At 35.5% G+C, this 20112-nt stretch overlaps 1 protein-coding gene across 1 annotated transcript in view; it reads right to left on the minus strand.

Annotated features, from left to right (window-relative positions):
- LOC149797136 (mitogen-activated protein kinase kinase kinase 4-like) overlaps positions 1 to 20112 on the minus strand; it is a 116956-nt gene that overhangs the window by 29092 nt on the left and 67752 nt on the right. Inside the window, exons 17-19 of the mRNA XM_089961807.1 lie at positions 16872 to 16982; positions 6256 to 6459; positions 3519 to 3589 (exon numbers count right to left, since the gene is read on the minus strand). Coding sequence (XP_089817933.1) covers positions 3519 to 3589; positions 6256 to 6459; positions 16872 to 16982 — 386 coding nt within the window. The remainder of the gene's footprint in view (positions 1 to 3518; positions 3590 to 6255; positions 6460 to 16871; positions 16983 to 20112) is intronic.

Here is a 20112-nt window from a genome sequence, read left to right on the forward strand (position 1 = left end):
ACATATATATTTATCTAACAGGCAGTGCATTATATGGGTTTCAAACTCACTGACTTCACTCTGCACTTAATTTTTTCATAGTTAAAAAGAACTATTTCTAGGATAAAGCTTTCATCAGGTGCCTGTGTTTTTTAAGCAAAAGTATAATTAGTGAAGTTGATAAGTGTACGGTAATTGAGTAAAGTGATGACAGGGAGAAGTATCTGTTTCAACTCACTTATCCAGGGACAAGTGCTTGCAAAAAATATCCCGAAGCCCTGGATTAAGAAAGAAGATTCATTTGAAAGGACCTATGCTCTTATGACTGAAAACAATTCCCAGGAATTCAAGACAAAACCAATCTTTTATTTTTAACTGCATAGTGCTGAAACCATCCCTGATATTCTTGAACCATGGTGGCCATATTGGTTATCAGATCAGTTTTCATTAAAGACCAACTAGACACAGTAAGAAGTCTCCCATGAAAACCCCATGCTGACATTTTGTTCAGAAGTAGAAAAAAAGACATGACTTTGAAGACAGCTGCTGTGGTGGTGGCCAAACTGGAAGTTAGATTGGCATCATTTTCATTTAGAACATCATAAGAAGTCTTTGGAAAACCTGCTTGTGCAGTTGTTTCAGCAGGTCAGATGGCAGGACATTCCTGGGAGACTCCACTGCTAGATGATGGAGGTTGTTCAAACATGATTTCTTCCACTTGAGGGAAGGGGTCAGGATTAGTCTGCACTTGTATCTCCACCTTCTAAATGACCTTGGAAATCAGCAGTGTTGGTAGAAGGGAAAATACAACAAGACCATTCCATGTCAGTGAAAGGGAATCAACTAACCAGGCTTTCAGCTCTGAGACCTGGATACAAAAAATGGGAGTTTAGGGTTACGATTCATCAGACGAAATTCAAGTGCAGATTCAGCATGCATGTGTGTTTCAGTTGCTGCTGTCTGGACTAGAGAATTCTGCTAGGTCACTGAACATGTCTGAAATGTGGCTTCTCTAAGATAGAACGATTATCTGCAGGGTTCCCATAAACATGTTGCCACAAGCAAGAAGACCCACATCTGTATTGAAAAGACTCAAAGGACAAAGTGGTTCCCAGGCTGACACCTGACTCGTTAAGATGACAGATGGCTTTCTGATGATGATCTTTGAGGCACATTCCTGAGGGAGGCACATTTGATTACGGATGCTTGTGAACTCCATGTCATGATAAGTGAAAAGCTGAGACAAGATTTGATTTGACTGTTGAACTGAAATGCAGACCATATGGGAAAGCCCTGAACTGATACATCAAGTCCCCAGGACCAAGTTATTTCATTTCAAGGAAGATCTGTGGATGTTGTTATGCAGTCACACATCTTAAATCTGTTAATTTTTATCTGTTGCCAGTAATTAAAGAGAACAAAACAATGGTATTTTTTTGTTGTTGCCATTAACAGACATGATTTTGGTATTCCACAAAAAAAGTTGACAAGTTGAAAGGGGAGTTTGGGGGTCCTCCCCCAACAAGGTATCAAGGGGCAGCACCCCGGATCTGGGGGTACAGGGGGGGCCTTTGGACCCCTAGCCAAAAATGCACTTTACAATCATAAAAAATGCTCCTGGTGCAACTTATGATCATAATATATAACAAAATACTCATTTGAAAAATTAACAAACTTACCAATAAGTTTCAACTTGACTTGAAATAATTTCACAATATTTATTGTCACATGAATTTGTTCTCCAATACTATTGGTGCTTAATTTATTCCATGTGCATGTCAGTGTTCACATCGTAATTAAGTATAAAAAAATTCTCAATTTTTGCAGCAAATAGATTATACTTCTCTCTTTTCATAATAAATCTGTAAAACAAACACCCAAGTATATCAACTACATACAAATAATCCCATACATTCACTGGTCTTTTTCTCCAATGGGCACAGCCTGTTGATATTCCAGTCAAGCTTTTTATGCAGCTCTGGCAAAGATTTGTTTAGCCTTCCTTTTTGGGCTCAATGTGCAAGCGTTTCTTTTCCTTCTCGATGACAGCCTTTTTCCTTTTAAGCTGTAACTTGTGTTAGTGACATGCAGTGCACATAATCTGACAGACAGCTAGATCTGTTCTCTTATGCAAGAAATCTTTCTTCTTATAGTAATTAACTGTACTTTTTCCAGATGACTTCTGAGCTTCAATTTTTCTGTATGCAGCTTCTTTTGTAGATGCCATTCCCAGCTCTTAACGTAGAGCAGAAGTCACAAAATGCCAGGCCTCTAGCTTTCAGTTTTCTTATAAACTGACCAACTAAATTTCCGTCGACTTTTCACTCTAGCCATTCCCATTTCCATACGTTTTTTAAATCTCTACCTAAACTTCTTGTGTCATGGTCTCTCAACTCAGGACGCCATTTTTTGCAAACACGCTTCTTCTTTCCATTGCCCTCAGTTTCCATTACACGAAGATTCACTGGATGAATTTAAACTTTTGACCAATAAGAATACTCTTTATGAGAGTCATGGGCTAACTAATATATGGAACGAATACGTTACAAGGGTTGTTGCGGAACGGGACTGAACAGACCGTTTTTAAAAAACCCAATCAGAGATGATTAAAAAAACTGGACTATATCAAAGATCAGATTGAAGTCAGGAGAAAAGCGGAATTCCACTTTTAAAATGGAGAAAAATCATGACTGCATTAATAAAATGAGAACAAAACAATGGCATTTTTTTTCCCTCTGTTGCCCGCAATAAAAAGAGAACAAAACAATGGTATAAACAGGAAATAAAATATCACACTAAGCTTACAGTGAAGTGGATGTCAAGAAATGAAATAAATGCTAGACTGAATTACAGAAATTAGCTCATTGCTAAGAATAATCAATAACTGACCTGAAATACTGACATGAAGTGCAAGTTTTATTGAAAATTAAAATAAGTTGATGCCATACTGCATATCATATGATGTAATTGAGATGCAAAACATTCAAACATGTGAAAACTTGAATCATTTAAACTTGATAAAAGGCATAAAATGAAATGCCTTTGTGAGGCATTCAATAAGTATGCCTATTAGACAAGAATAGGCGTAGTGACTGATGAATGTCACAATCTGGCAACAAACCAGCTATGCAAGGGGACACCACACTCATCTAAATTCCGTTTATCTAACCAGACAACATTTTAAGTACTTGTTTTACAAAAACAAGCACAAATATGTGGCTAACATTTTGTCACCTGGTAGAGTTGGATTTATGAGGTACTGGAAGGGAATCCTAATTTAGTAGGATTCGGTAATACATTATGAAGAAAGATCTGTGGAACTTCAATTTTAAAGTACTGCTGCCATCACAAAAGCACAAACAATCAACTAGCCAAAACTGGCCTGACCACATATGTATGAAGGTTTAAGACTTTAAAACACTCTGACACATACAATAATGCCAATCCTATGTATATTTTACTATATACTACTAACAACATAGCAATAATAGCATTGATGCAATTAAATAAATGAAAACCATATAATGAAATACACATACCTCTTTCATAGCCATAAGTTCACCTGTGTCTATGTTAACAGCACAGTAAACTTTTCCAAACTGCCCCTCACCTGTAACATAAATAGAAGTACAGTCTGCATAGGAAATATTAAGCTTCTGCAATTACTTCCACCCAAATATGAGAACTTAAGCCTTTATAATTAATTCCCCTGCAATATGGCATCATAAGCCTCAATAATTACTTCCCCTGTTCTATACCACTTTGTCTTTCAGATTACTTTCATTGAAATAAGTATCAGTCATAATACTTACAAACAAGACAATTTCATGATCCCACTAGTCTATGGGTCTATAACAAGAAGCCAAAGTAGGTCTGATATTGCAAACCTGGCATGTATTGGTCTCAAAGGCAGATGAAGTAATAAGGCCAGTGGCTTGGACTGAAAGAGACCCATGTGTAGACAGTTCTTATCTACACATTTTCCTGATTTTAGCATGCCCTGACAATAGTGCAGGGGCAACAATGGATCCCATTTTTTTCTTCTTCTAGAAATGGCCAAAAATGAGCCCCTAGTTGTTGAACATTTAAAAAACCTTAGCAAAGTTGGTAAATAAAAGCTAGTTATATCAATCATGTATTGTTGAAAACAGCATTCAGAATGCATCAATTTGGAATTGACATGATGAAATTTGAACATGTTATTATTGTATATTTTGTTAGAATGTCTTGAATAAATTTGTTTAAAACATAAGTTCAATAAAACCCATGTAACTTGAACTCGGTTATCTTGAGAACTCATGTACGTTGAAAATTTTGGTCCAGTTCCCCCCAAAATCCTTCTCTGTTATGCCAATTTTTAACCACTTATCATGACCCATGTTAAGAAGGTAACCCCATTATGCCAGGCACAAGTTCTGGTCCAAAGAAATACGTGGACCTGCTTATTTCAGGAAGTGCATCTTTTAATGTCCATCTTGGAGAAATTTACAAGAAATAATCAGCAAAAACAATCGATTTTCAATTACATTTTTGGTCAGTTACATTTTGGTACATATCAATAATAACAAAAGAAAATACTTTTAAAAACTAGTCCTACACATTTTGTGAAACTGAAATTCTTAAAAAGTAGATACAGACACTACGGCTGAACACCAACTTTTTGATGAAATGCTGAGGTCAATGCTCAAGTGACATCCTGCTGAAAATGACATACCCTAATACAGGGATTGACGATGAAGTTACATTATCAAACTTTGCATTTTTGGTATTTGATTACCTTTGAATTTATAATTAAACATCTTGTGCCAAAAAAACCAAGAAGTTTTGCTGTAGCTAAACATATCTCTGTGGTATGTATATAAGTGCATATTTCAAAATGAAGTGTAAAATATTTCAGACATTTTTGTGCTCTGGCAAATTTTGCGATATTGCAAGTCTTGTGTATCTGTGTAGTGTATAAGAACATTGATTTCAATCCATTTTATTTGGAAACAGATATACATATAAAACAAATTATATACAGCATGCAGTTAGCTGGTGATAAATTCACAAAGAGTGTTAAAAAAACATAACAATGTAACTGCAGCTGTTGATACATGTATATCATATTTAATTCCAGTTAGCAAAGACACAAGCAAATCCATTTTGCTTATATAGGGGAGGTCTGGTTTAGATATGCTTGTATTTTTAAATTTCTTCAGGAAGTAAGGTTATTTTATTTACTGAAGGATATCAAAACTATGATATGTTTATTGCAAAATATCACTGACTGGAATTAAGAGAAAATAGATTACATATTGTACACAGAGAGCACACATAAATGTACAACTACATAATTTATTAACCACTTGTATTGTCTGTTATTTGCAGCTGGAGTCTGCGTTTTGTCTAAAAGGTTATGAAATCACAACACTTGCTACAAAACAATAATTAATCTTTAAATTATGACCTATGTGTCATCAACGTTTCAGTAAACCTAAGAGTAAGAGACAGGAATGAAGGTCAAAGACATCTTTAAAATTACGTTATCGGTTTTTATGAACCCTGATATCTTGGGGACCCAGTTAGGTCCACAATTTATTGACAGCCCCAATGTAATCAAGATAACCATGCTTGACCATAACAATGTAGAATGAAATAACACTCATTGGGAATGTTGTGAAATGCCTGCTGGTGGGATTTAACAATTTGTAAAGTTTTGTGTATCCATACACTGATTAAAAAATTCCCAAAGAAAAAACTATCAATATCTGAAAAGAAAGGAATAAATCAATTATCTGATTGGTTTAGCATGGCTGCATTCAGTAAGGAAAGAGTTAGGCTCTCTTTACACAGACATCAGTTAGGCTATTACTGAGTGGCCTGTCCTCATGTACCTAGTTTAAATTTTTTTAGACAAATGCTCTGCCAGATTTGGTATAGCTCTGAATATATTTCCAATTTTATATACATTTTCTGTATTGTTACCCCCATATTATTTGCTTTTAGAACATGCATACTAAAACAATATCAAATAAAATGTATTAAATATACATCAGGATATTAGCAGCAATCAAACTTCTAATGCTATCCAATGATATCTAACCACATAAAGGTGGTACTGTCTTCTCTTAAGCAGTTCTTGTTCATCAAAAAAAAAATCACATGCTTCTTAATGTGAGTTAACTCTGGACTCTTTGCTTCTGTCACCTAATGGCAGAAAACAACAATCATTAAGGATTGTTAACCTGGTATCATACGACACTATTTTTGCTAAACACAGCCCAGTATTCATACCAATTTTGTTTCCTTTGTGCCATCTGAAGTTCACTTTCCTGGCATAGGTGTGGTAGCTGACCTCACTACGCCGACCTGTGACTCGACCAATCACCCGTTTCTCCTGAAGTTTCTTCAGTCTTTCATTCTCTAGTTTCTCTATTACAGACATAACTCGATCCCTTGTTGTGAAGAATCCAGGTATGTTAAACTCTGTTGGAGGGGCTGAGAAAGAAAAAAAAAACGATGAAACAAATCTAAATCCTCAGTTTAAAAAATTACGACCTAGTTATGTTACTTAGTTCTGCAAAAGGTAACCATATATTCGGTTTGTATGCTTTTATGTAGCAATAAAAATTTAACCTAATTATATATACCTCTGATGCAAAAGTAGCTAAACAAAATTACCCTAACCGAATTCATAACATTTTTTAATTGAGACTGACCAAGAAGATAAACTACTAAGAAACCATTACAACCATTAGCTTGCTGTACTGAATATGTGATTTGGATTTTTAACATAGCTTTTACAATTTTTCAGTCATATCGCTACGATGTCTGCAATGGGGCAGTTTATAGTGATGTCTAGCACTGGGGCATCATGCCGCAGACATGTATGTCCCACCCAGTCACATTATCCTGACACCAGGCCGACCAGTTCTAACACTAACCTCTTAATGCTGAGCGCCAAGTGAGGCAGCTGTTAGTACCATTTTTGTAAGTCTTTGGTATGACTCGGCCATGGATCGAACCCATGACCTCCCGCATCCGAGGCAGACGCTCTAACCACTAGACCACCGGAGCGGTCTGTACTGAATATATAAATTAAAAATATGACGACAAACCATTTCCCACTTAATATCAATAAATACAATAATCAAATCTTTATTTGTCTTGCAAATATGGAAGATGAACGTATTGATCTGAATGAAGGTTGACTACTCAGAAAATGTTTTAAACCTGAATTTTAATCAAATAATCAGCAAAAGTGATTTTGGATGACTTAATTTGTATTACTCAACATTCATTGAGGGTTATATCTTACATACAGCTGGTCCCATATGTACTCACTATAAGTCGAATCCAAGTGTAAACTGCATCAACCCAGATCTGCTGTCACAAAATGTGTTGGCAGATGTGGGTGTATGCAGATTATTAGGACTCATCAGTAGATCAGGCAACATAAGACTAAAGATGCCAATGGGTACCCGCGTATATGCCAGTTAATAATAACCTGGGTAAGAAAATGAGCAAATGGGTTAAAAGCAAAAAATTATTCCAAGTTCAGATTGAGAGACAGAATAATGATTATAGTTCAAGGTTCATGTCGTGTGCACATCACAGGGGCTCGAATGGCTGCTTACAATTTACTTGTCATACATGTACTACATAATAATACAAGGGAGGACACTTCTCTCATTTCCTGCCTGACTTATTTGAGAATCAACGCTGATATATAAAGCTAGACCGTCCTTACTTTGTTGTTGTTCATGGTTAGTGCACCACTTTCTCACTTAAACATGCTTGTTTAGAGATCCTGATGATATTAACTAGGTAAGTACCTTTCGATGACACTGACAGTAAGTACTGATTAAGAAATATTCAATGAAATAAAATTGAAATACGCACTACAATTCAAATAAAAGAAAGCACAATATAAATGTCTTGTTTAACTAATGCCAGTACTGCTTGCTTAAGGACTTGACATGAGTACATCCAGCAATACTTGTTTCTCAATTTTTTGTGTAGTTTTCTGGAAGCATGGGAACTTACACTTTGACAGAATCATGGCATGGAATATAACTCTGTAAATAAATTATATTTAATCTGAAAAAAGAAATTTTTACCAAAAAGTTTAATAGGCATTGCTTATTCCATAAAAAAGTCTTGTTTGGCTGTAATATTTATATGTATAAACGTCTCATTTTATTTTACTGCCTTTAAAAACTTACAAAATCAGTAACTGTGAACGAAAATTTACGTGGCTGTCAACGATGTTCAAATTAACTGATATTTTTCAATATCTTTACGAAAAGAAGACAAAAAGAAGACTGGTATGATTAATGTTCATTTTTCAAAGTATGGAAGATTTTCACATCAAATGTAGAATTACTGGGTACAAGCCTAATTTGACTAGAATCGATTCTAACACGAAACAATCAATTCGAACACACATGATACAACTGATTCTAACACATGAAACTATTGATTCTAATACATGATACAATCGATTCTAACACGATACACTGATTTGAAGAGAGGATGAGAAACTGCCTACCATTATATTTTTAACTGTAAGAATCATACAGTACCAAAATAAACATACTGCTTAAACCAATTATTCATTCCTGTTGGTACAAATGTATTGCTGTCTGGATGAGCAGAGCTATTAAATGACCTAAACACTCGCATCTTTCAAATCTTCCATACTTATATTCAAGATACTTAAAGATTTCAATAGTTATCTAAGACAAATTAACTGGAGCCTCGAGTCGCAGAGTGGTTTAAAGCGCTCTCCATTACGGATCACTGCCATCTCGCCTCTGTCTGCATGGGTTTGAGTCTCAGATTCAGCCAATGTGGGTATGTGAGAAAGTTTGCCAGTAGCTTCTCGTGGGTCGGTGGTTCTTTCCGGTGTTTTTCCTGGGTTCTTCCTCCACCATTAATACTAGCCACCATGTACAGTCTATTGTGTGCTGAAAAATGGTGTTAAACCCTACAACAACAACAACAACAACAAATTAACTACTGGCATGATCTCCCTCATGTACCTGTCAAGGAACCCTTTTATAAGTCTCCCCCTACTCTCCTTTAAATTAGTTTGTTACTAACTACATTATTACCTTTCCTAGTATAATGAAATTTTTTATACTCATTTGTATTAATAATGCACTGTATTTCTGATCTACATAAAAATATATTCATACTGTTAATCCTTGCCACTTTTGATGAACCTACTTGTGTATTTGGGGGGAGGGCTGTTGCCAAGTTTTTATAACTTTTAGCCTGCCCCCATGTGCTGTAATGATGGCAATAAAAAATGTTTCAAACTATACTGATTTCCTCTATTATTTATTTTTGAAAAGCATGTTTTTAAAAAAACTTTGGCAAGTAACATTCTATTTTATGAAACAGTTTCAAGTTTGCAAAATGGTGCCGAGTTTCTTATTCATCATAAAACCTACAAAAGTATGAAATGTGCATATCCAGGCAGTATGTCTGGGTGCATTATCAATTTTTTCATCAAGTATATATATATCCAGCAGTATAAAAAAATATTGTTACAATGCCAAAGAGATTTCACCTAAACTGGCACATATATCTGAAACAGTCATGATTTTCAAAATGAATACTGTCAAGAGGAAACATACAGCAAATGAAACAGTGAAAGTTAAGGATCTCTAATCATGTGATTCCTCGGAAGTCAAACCTGCTGTATATAACTGAATTCTGAATCAATGGTTAACTGTTCTGTACCAGTGAACAATGTACACAAACTACATACACTATATGCATTTAACTACAAATACACCCACCCACCTACATACCTTTCTATGAACCTGCTTAACTATCAATCACTCTTTCTTTCTTTCTTCCAACAACGGCCACACCTTTTAGACACTGTATTACAGTCTGGTGTACTCTAAGACGTATGGATGACCCCTGTGATGGTGAGAACTTACCTTTTCCAAATACTATGTAAACAACTTGCTAAGACCCAGACTTGTTGAGCCTGCCATTTATTTAGCTTGATAGAAAAAGAACTTTAACAATGAGTTTCACCTAAACACGGATCTTGAGTGTGGAAAGACATAAAAATTGGTTTAGGTTTTGTGGGTTTAACACAATTTATCAGCATGACCAACTACGGTATGCACGATGGCCAGTATATCTGGTGCAGGAAGAACCCAGGAAAACCCTGGTAATAAGCACTGACCCATGGGAAGCAACTGGCAAACTTCCTCATTAACCATTCTTGGCCATTAATTTTCAATGTAATGACCCTTACTCCAACTAAGAGTAGTGCAAAAGATGCACGCCAAACCTAAGCCAATGACCAATCAGATAAACAAATTTAGATGCTTGATTGACTGATGTCCAGCCAATGGACAATCATATAAATATTTAGATGCTTGATTGACTGATGTCCAGCCAATGGACAATCATATAAATATTTGGATGCTTGACTGACTGATGTCCAGCCAATGGACAATCATATAAATATTCAGATGCTTGATTGACTGATGTCCAAACAGTGGACAATCATATAAATATTTAGATGCTTGACTGACTGATGTCCAGCCAATGGACAATCATATAAATATTTAGATGCTTGACTGACTGATGTCCAACCAATGACCAATCATATATTTAGATCATTGACTTAGGTGCAGCCAATTACCAATCATATAAAAAAATCATCAGATTAACCTGTGTCAGCTACAGTTTGGAGTCCCTGGGCACATCAATTTACTCCAAAAGCCTCTGTACTAAACAACATATTTATATTGGTGAGCAGTAAAAATGCATAATCTATCAAACAGTCAACTTATAAAAAAAATGAAACTTCTATGCTGCATTGTTCTTTTTTAGACAAATGATTTGTATCAAATTCCAACCTTGTGAGATCTGCCTGTTTGCAAATGGCAGTACCTGTATGACAACAATGAGCAAATGAAAATGGATTGTGATTCAAGGCACATATAAATTACCCATACATAAGCTTCCAGCATCTATTTTGAGACTTAGCAACCCTCCTTCTTTTAAATATGTCATTAAATATTACTTCACAAATATGCTGATTATGCAACACATAAATTATCTGCGGCATAAAAATCAAATTTTACTTTCATGATAACAATTATTCATAGCCAACAGCGTTTTTCCACAAACCTCCAAGCAAATGCAAAGCTGTCTAGCGAACAGAATTTTGAGATATCACAGATGTTTGTGACAATTTGGAAACCCACTGTAAAGATAAATGGACTAAATTTTCTTCAAATGAATACTACCCTGAAACTTCCTGATAGGAAATATTTTGGTTCCTATGTGATGCATAGTGTATAACCTCAAAAGTGAGTTATTAATCTGGGATTATTAGACTGGTCTTCCATTATGCTTTAGAGGGTCATATCTGGCAAATACTTATGCATCATATGACATGTGCACATACAATGAATGCCATAGAAAAGGGAAGTACAGAGATCCCCCTCTTGTAAGGCAACTCTTACCGCAGCTGGAAAATGGCCTTACGGTATTGGTTGGATTGGCTTTTCTAGCTGAGGATCACAGATGCAGGTAATGATTACATGGACCTCTACCACAATAACTTGTGCCTGGATAACTTGCAAACCCACCATAAGTTTCAACACTGTTTCTCAAAACAGATGTCCACCTTTTTAAAATTGAAAACCTGTTTTATTCTCAATGAATAATAACACTAGAATGTAGCCAATTCAACACAAAAAGCAGCGACACAATACACAAGGTTTCAAAAGTAATCATGAAGGGTGTACTAAACTGATTGGAATACTGTTATACTGGAATAGTGGAATAATGCTTGGAATACTGTTATAATGGAATACGGGAATACTGTTTTCAGTGGTCTTTATCTTTAAATTATAAGAAATTTAAAAAACAAGCAAACAACTCTCTTATAAAAAAACTATTTATTCAGTTATTCTCAACACAACTATGAAATGGTTACTGAACAAATGTAACCTGTCCCCAGACACACTTTTATCTTGCTTTGTTGATCTCCATCCTCTTTCAAAGTCTTCCAAAGGTCACGTCTGTGTTTATATCGCGATCTATGCTTCTGGATCCCATTGTGCAGAGTTATAAATGGATAGGTGTATAAGGATGAAAGGTGATACTGTTAATAATGTTACAGAATCAATGTAATAAGATTCATATCAATGTTATTTAAGATAATTTACGAATATTCATACAATGCCTTGTCAATTAAATCTGGGCACAAACATCAACCTGTAACTAGCACAATTTGTTTATTCCATTTTCCCCACTGCAGTAGAATGCATTGCAAACAATGTTTATTTGAATCTTTCTGACATCAGATTTTTTTTAGCACTGACCAAAGGATTTTCCTTTGTTTCAATAGGTCAAATTACTTTCACTTTTCCTTCTTAACAAAGACTGTCTGATGACATTTTGCACTGTTGCAACAACCTATTCCTACAATAGCAATCTGAAGTTACTGTGCGAGATGCTCAGTGTTTATTAAGGAAGTGTGCTGGTATTATTCTGATATTCTTTTAAGTACATTAAGTAATCAATATATGAAAGAGAATCCGCAGTGGATAACACACAATTTTGACTTTCTGTTGATCAGCTGTCATGCTGACTTGAGCTTAGCAATACAGCAGTTCTCTTTCGTCACCTTGATAATTATCAGTGGTATAGTAAAACCTGTCATGAAAGACAACTTCTGCCAAGAAAAAACGATCTGTCAAGACAGGTGGTCTCTCACAAATGGTTCATGCAAAGAACTGGTTTCCAAGGTTGAAAATCAACACTGTTTAAGAAAGAAATACAACCACCATCACTGCATGTATACTGTATTCTTTTATTCATAATTCTTGTTTAAATATAAATATTGCACTTATATTTAAAGATCACAACACAAGGTCATCATAAAGGTGTGATCTAGTACGAACTGGATTGAATATCATGCACTGTAATGTCACAAGGAAAGCTGTGCATGTTGAAAAAAATTCACACTATCCTGTTGTTAGTTATGATGAGACCCGGCATCTTTTCTTGACCCAGTTTAATATATGGCCACCAATGAAAAGTCCATATCAATCAATCATTTTCACCTGGAAATTTGTTAAGACAGTTAAAGTGCACAGCATTCACCAATCAGGATTGAACAGACTTGGTTAAACTATATTAGTATTAAAAGTTAGAACAACAATGAATATTTAATTCAAGATGAGTTTACTAAATATTCCTAAATGACCACACTGACATACACTTTAGGAAGACAAGGGTTGGGCATATTTTTTTCCAGCTTCTTTTCACTGGATGAGAGGCAGGAGTGGTAGAGGAAGAATGCAAGTGTCAGAAGACATTAGATTTTCAAGTATGAAGTGAACTGGGTAAGGGATTATGGGAATAAAAATGCTGGAAAAACTTTAAGCAATAACATAACCAAAATGTGACTGAATCTAGTTCTTAACACCATGACCCAACCCAGTAAATGATGTTATATTACACACAAAGTGCACTGACCACTTTCCACACATGCCTAAATAGCTACCGCTGAAGTACACAGGATCTTCTGGATTTAAAGGAGTTGACCCAAAAACTTAAAACCAAAATGTGTTCCCATTATACATTAAATTCTTGATACCATGACCCAACCCTGAGGCAGCAATGACAGTGACAAGAGAGAAGTATGTGATGATACTATATGACAAATATGCATTGAACTGTGTCAGGGGTTACTGAGCTTCATGTTCTGTAAAAAAAAAAGTTAAGCATAAATTCAACCAGCATACCCACCCACCAACCATCAGCCTCTGAAGCACAAAAAAATGGATGGGATGGGGGGGGGGCAAGTATTTTACACTAATCTGACAAATTCTTTCTGAAGATAAATCAATAATCACTGTAATAATTTCTTTTCCATAATCAGAGTCATCCATAAGCTTTGAAAGTTTACAGAAAAAGCTTTAATTCTGTTGTCTACTGAACCATACTGAAACTATAATCCAGTTGTCTTTATTAAGTTTAAGGCAATTGGCTTCTTTGGTCTTGGGACTTTATTTGTAAGTGTTTCAGAAGATAAGCACTTTTGGGTATTTTTTAAAATAAAAGCTAAACATACAAATAATTTTTTTAAATAGTTTGTGAACATAATGGAATATATGAAATGACATAAAATAAAGCACAATACATGTGATTCATACAAATGGCACATGTCTGAGGCAATACTAACAACTGTCCAATTCTACTGTTACTGTGCTACCAGATATTTAGGAAATTCCAATCTCACAATCTTTTAAGTTTTTAAAAATAATTCCCTGCAAATAAATTTATACACCTGGATATGAGTCTTACAAGAAAAATGTTCTTAATGGAGCAAGATAAATATTAGATCAAAGTCACAATTATCGACCGATATTGCGCACCTAGTTTGAACAACCTAAACGTTGACCATTTCAATAAGCAGGATCATGTAGTATTATAAGAACACAACCTGTCAACTATGCCCCAAATATATAGCATGTTGATTTTACTCAACTAACTATCCCCTTACAATATTTCTTTTAAAAGACAATGACAATTGATATGCACAGTTGTTTGCTCATATTCAATGTCATTCAGGATCTTACTAATAAACCCAACAGATCAAAAAACGTCTTCAAGACTGGAAACAAAACTGGCCAATCAGATGCAAGATCACCCCATTAATATGAGTGGATCCTGCCAAAAACCTTGATGATATAACCCCATCCCAACTGTGATCAAAATGGGATCACAAATCTGACTGACAGAGTGGTAAGAAATTCATCCAATGAGGAACATCATGGCAACATTGATATGCATCAATCTCACTCATTACTGAAGATCATACAAGTCTTTATCACAAGTGATGAAAATCAAATCAGAAATATGGCTTTCAGAGTGGTAACAAGCTAAGCCAATAAGATGCAAGATGAACCCATTAATATATATGCATCTAGATCATTATCAAACTTGTGTAAGATCTTATGCTATAAGCCTATATTTCAACTTTGGGCAAAACTGGATCCAGAATATGGCATCCAAAATGTCAACCAGCTCCTAGATCACCTTATTATTATGTGTGGATCTCACTCATTATCAAACTTTTCCAAGCTCTTGATGACATGTATTCCAAGTGTGATCGGGGCCCCGAGTGGCCGAGTGGTCTAAAGCGCTCTCCGTCATGGATCACTGCCATCTCAACTCTGTCTGCGTGGGTTTGAGTCTCGGATTCGGCTAAAGTGGGTATGTGAGAAAGCTTGCCAGTAGCTTCTCATGGCTTGGTGCTAATGTGGGTATGTGAGAAAGCTTGCCAGTAGCTTCTCGTGGCTTGGTGGTACTTTCCGGGGTTTTCCCGGGTTCCTCCTCCACCATTAATACTGGCTGCCATGTATAGCCTATCGTGTGCTGAAAAATGGCGTTAAACCCTACAACAACAACAACAACAACCAAGTGTGATCAAAATTAGATCAGATATGATTTCTTAGGGTAACAAACTCAGATATTCAGAAACAAAATCTCTTCCTTCGTATGTATGGATCTTGCAAAATATATAACCAATTCAAGACCTTAATAAGAATTTACCACACTCTTCCCAGATCTTTACATGTATTCCAAGTGTGATAAAAATTTGATCAGATATGTGACTTCCAGTAGGGAAACAAACTCAGATAGTCAGATGCAAAATCACTTCATTAGTATGTATGGATCTTGCAACGTATCAAACCCATTCAAGACCTTAATAAGAATTTATTCCATATCTGATCAAAATCGAATCAGGAATATAGGGTTCCTCAGGGGTAACAAGCTCAGATAATCAGACATAAAATCACCTCATCAGTATGTGTTGACCTTGTGCGTTCTCATCTGCGACCATGATGAAGTAAGCATATACTCCAAGTTTATCAAAATCAGATCATATATATGACCTTCAGAGTGGTATCAAGATCAGCCAATCTGGTGCAAAATCACCTCAACATTATTCATGGCTTTTGCTCTTAATTTTACTAAACCTGGATCTTGACAATTTAGGCAGTTGACAAAACTGATCAAAACTGGATCAGAAATAGTCTTAGAGATGGAAATATGCTCAGTCATTCAGATGCAAGATTACTTCATTAATGCATGGTTCTCACTCATTAATGAACCCCTCAATGACCCTGATGACACAAATCCATATTTCAAGCCTAATCAAATTGGATCACAAATGTGTCTTCCTGAGTGTCAACAAAATCAACCAATCAGCTGCAAGATCACCTCAATAATATGCACAGACCTAGCTCATCATCAAAATCATCCAAGAGTTTAATGACATATAAAGCCCACATTTCAAGTTTGATCAAAACTGGATAAGCAATATGGCTTCCAGAATGGTAACAAGCTCAGCAAGTCTGATGCAAGATCACCTCATTAATATGTGTGCATCATGCTCATTATCCTACTGGTTCAAGAATCTTACAACATAAATCTATATTCCAAATTCTGAATAAAAAATACGGCCTCCAGAGTGCTAACCAGCTCAGCCAACCTAATGCAAGAACACTTCATTAATATGTATAGCTCTTGCTTATTATTTAACTAATCAAAGATCATGAAGATAAAGGCCATATTCCAATTTTCATCAAAACTGAAATCTGAATTATGTTAACAAGCTCACCCAATTAGATGCCTGATCATCCATCAATATGCATAGATCTTGCTCCTATTAAGAACTTCTCTAGATGATTAAGGTACAAACTTAAATATTCGTAATGTTGATTAACAGATGACAGACATATTGCTAAGCCATATCCTCACTTTGACTTTAAGCCATGTAAACCATATAAAAATCACAAGTATTGTGCAAGAAAATAATTCTGTCTAGTATAACTGTGAAATAGAAATACCTCTGTTTTTAGGCTGATGAATGTCCATTACAATACCTCCATCTATCCCATCATGAAGTTCTACCTCTAAGATATCATCTGAGGAACGTTTCTTGGATGTTGACGATGAGCCTAACAAAAAGTTGAAGCATGCAAAAACAATTTATCAAAACCAAGCAGGAGGACATGATGGTGAAAACTCCAAAAACTGATACCATTAGTAACAACATAACATTCAGGTTATTAAGCACACTGGCATCAAGAGTGAGTTTACAAGCAAATGAAGTGAATTAGATGTGCATTACATTTTGATACTTTTAATGTATTTATCATGTCCGATAACTGAAAACAGCATAAATCTAGACCTGTCATCTCACAATATATACAGTAAGGGACCACTCTGCATCCATACTACTTCATTATTGATCTCTTACCTTGTTCAAGAAAGGTAGGAGTCTCATGTAAGATTTAAAAAAATTAAAGTTTAGACATTCTGATACCAGTTTTCATCAAAATGTACAATGACATTTTACAATATTCATTTCTCTTTTTAATAATGAAAAAAGCCAAACATGTCATCTTATGTTGAGTACTCTGATGGTTACAAACTGCTATTATGAAGAGATACTAAAAACTCTACCAGCCAACAAGAGTTGAAAGGAATCCCTAAGTCCATTTCCTTCCCTCCTTTCATTCTTTTTAACTGCTGTGTTTGAAACCGAACAAGAAATTCTTGAGAAACTTTGTTATACCGAATTAGTTTAAAACAAAATATGTTCTTTTTGGCCTGAATTATCATGTTCCCAAGCTAAGTGAAACTCATTCATGCGTGTGTGTGATTTGGATTTTTTAAAGCTTTAACAATTTTCCAGTCATATCACTACAATGTCTGCAATGTGGCAGTTTATAGCAAAATATTGCATTAAATGCTGAACTGCAAACCTTAAGTCACTACTACCATCTGTTTAAGAGTAACGATAACATGATATTCAAGATGGTCATCAAAGCTGTCATGAGGGAAATTAAATTGGCACCTGTTTCATACAGAACTTGACAAATCTATGGTTCAGTGAAAATCTTGTTTCAAAATTCATTCAGAAGTGGCTATAACAAGATTTCCAAAAACAAATCATCAGGTGAGAACCAATATCATTTAGGACCAATTATATAGCGCAATTATTGTTTTCAACAAAACCACATATCAGTATCATTAACCAGATTTTCAAGATGGCCACTATGGCAACCATGCTGGAGGGTAGATCAGCATTACTTTCATTTGGGACTGATGCCATCGTAAGAAACGACAATGAAAAATCCATTATGGGGTAGCATCAGTAACAATATTTTTAAAGGGAGATCAGATCTGCATACATGCCAACCCTGAAGGAGGTATAAGCATGATTATTGCAAATATAAGTAGCAAAATAGCATAATCTGAGCATGATAAAGTGTAATCTATATGCATGCATTAATTACGGAACACTATGAAAAATGTACATTTACTTTTGCTACTAACTTGGATCTATAGCTGGTTGAAGTTCTTGTTACAGATGGGCAAAATGTACATGGATTAGTACTGTAATAAAGTTGGAGTATGCGCATTTGGTTATAGCGCCCAGTTTCAAGGTATTCTTAGATTTGTGTGATTACTTGTGTGATTATTGGAATTTGGCACAATAGCCCAAAATAAGAGGCCAATTACTAGGAGCAAACGTCACAGAGTGAAGTGTTTGTGAGTTTCCATGATGCCATGGTTCACTAGTAGTGAATTCAGGCCAAAACCGACAGAATGTCCCCGGAATAAGATAGTCCATATTAAAATCTAGTGTTGTACATTGGTGGTGTGACTGCAGTGGCAGTACTTATGGTAGGAAACTGGTAAATTACATAAAACAAATAAATAAGAAGGGACTCTGCAGATACCATTTATGTCGCCATGGTGGCAAATGTGGTGCAGTTATACTGGCAAAATGTGCCTGGAAAGCATACATTGACTGGCCTAAGGTGGCAGAGTTAAAATAGTTCTCAGTGTGAGGGATACTCCTCTAGTTTCTACAGCATGAATGGCTGGCGGTATGGAAACCTGATGAAGAGATGTGGTCTTGCATTGATTAGAGTAAAAGTTTTGTTTAGAATGGACATGTCTGGCTGTCTAATTTACAACTTGAGTTGTATGGAAGTCTTTGGAAAGTTGGGGTAAACTTATGACTTCTAGCGAGAATTGTGCCAGGGTTTTGACATTGCTCGGTCAAGTAAAGACCCCTGGCTTGTAACAAGAAAATTTCTGGTGGCTAGCGATGGGATATGTGAATAGTTATGTGACTGGGTTGAAAGTGATTTGTTTTTATTATGTATAGAACAGTCTATTCCTTCGCAATTAGGAAAGAAAGACGTGTCCTATAAAAATTTAAAAAATAAATATTAATGATACGTCTTTATTATATGCATTTTGGTTTTGCGACACTTAGTCTGTGAATGTAAATATATTTATTTGCTTTTAGAAATGTCTAATTTGAGTGCTTATGTTCAGTCAAGACTGAATAATTTATCTAGGATATAGTACAACGATGATACAGAATGAGTGTGTATAGAAGGTGCAGAAAGTGAAATTGATCACAGGTGACAGGTGCAAAAAAGGTTGGAGTGAGAAGCATCATGTTACATGGTGGACACGTGCAAATTAGAATTGGGCAAAATAACTGACTTTTCCCCAGATAACCAAGCTGGAATGATCTAACAATATCAGACTTATTGGCCATGAAACCCTGGGCATGCTAGATTGATGAATTTGGTTGTATTATTATTTTTTAATTAAATGAGATGAACCGCTAATAAAGAACGTGTGTTTGACAACATCCCCCCACTATACTGTGTCAAGTTCATAAGCTTTATACTAAATTTACTGAAATTCCGTAACAGATTTGTCAATAAGAAAAACAATAACAATAACAACAAATACCTCTACATCTGTTTTAAATATCAACTGGTAGTTGGCAAGTTTCTTACAAAGTACATCGCGACAGGCTAATAGTGAATACTGAAGGGGAATTATTATAAATTATTATAATGGCAACAGGCAGAGGTACACGTACCTCTTTAATCGATACGTATTTACCAGTCTGTTCATTGGCGACTCTTGTTGCCATTGTCACCTATTAATGCAAGGCAGAGAAAACTTGTGGATGCAGGCAGGTCTGATGATCTGAGGTTCAAAACTATAAAGGAGGGTATGCCTGAGAACGTGAGGTCTGACAGTTACAAT

The sequence above is a fragment of the Sinohyriopsis cumingii genome, chromosome 6, assembly GCF_028554795.1.
Source record: "Sinohyriopsis cumingii isolate HCF-2022 chromosome 6, ASM2855479v2, whole genome shotgun sequence".
Taxonomy (NCBI): Eukaryota; Metazoa; Mollusca; class Bivalvia; order Unionida; family Unionidae; genus Sinohyriopsis; species Sinohyriopsis cumingii.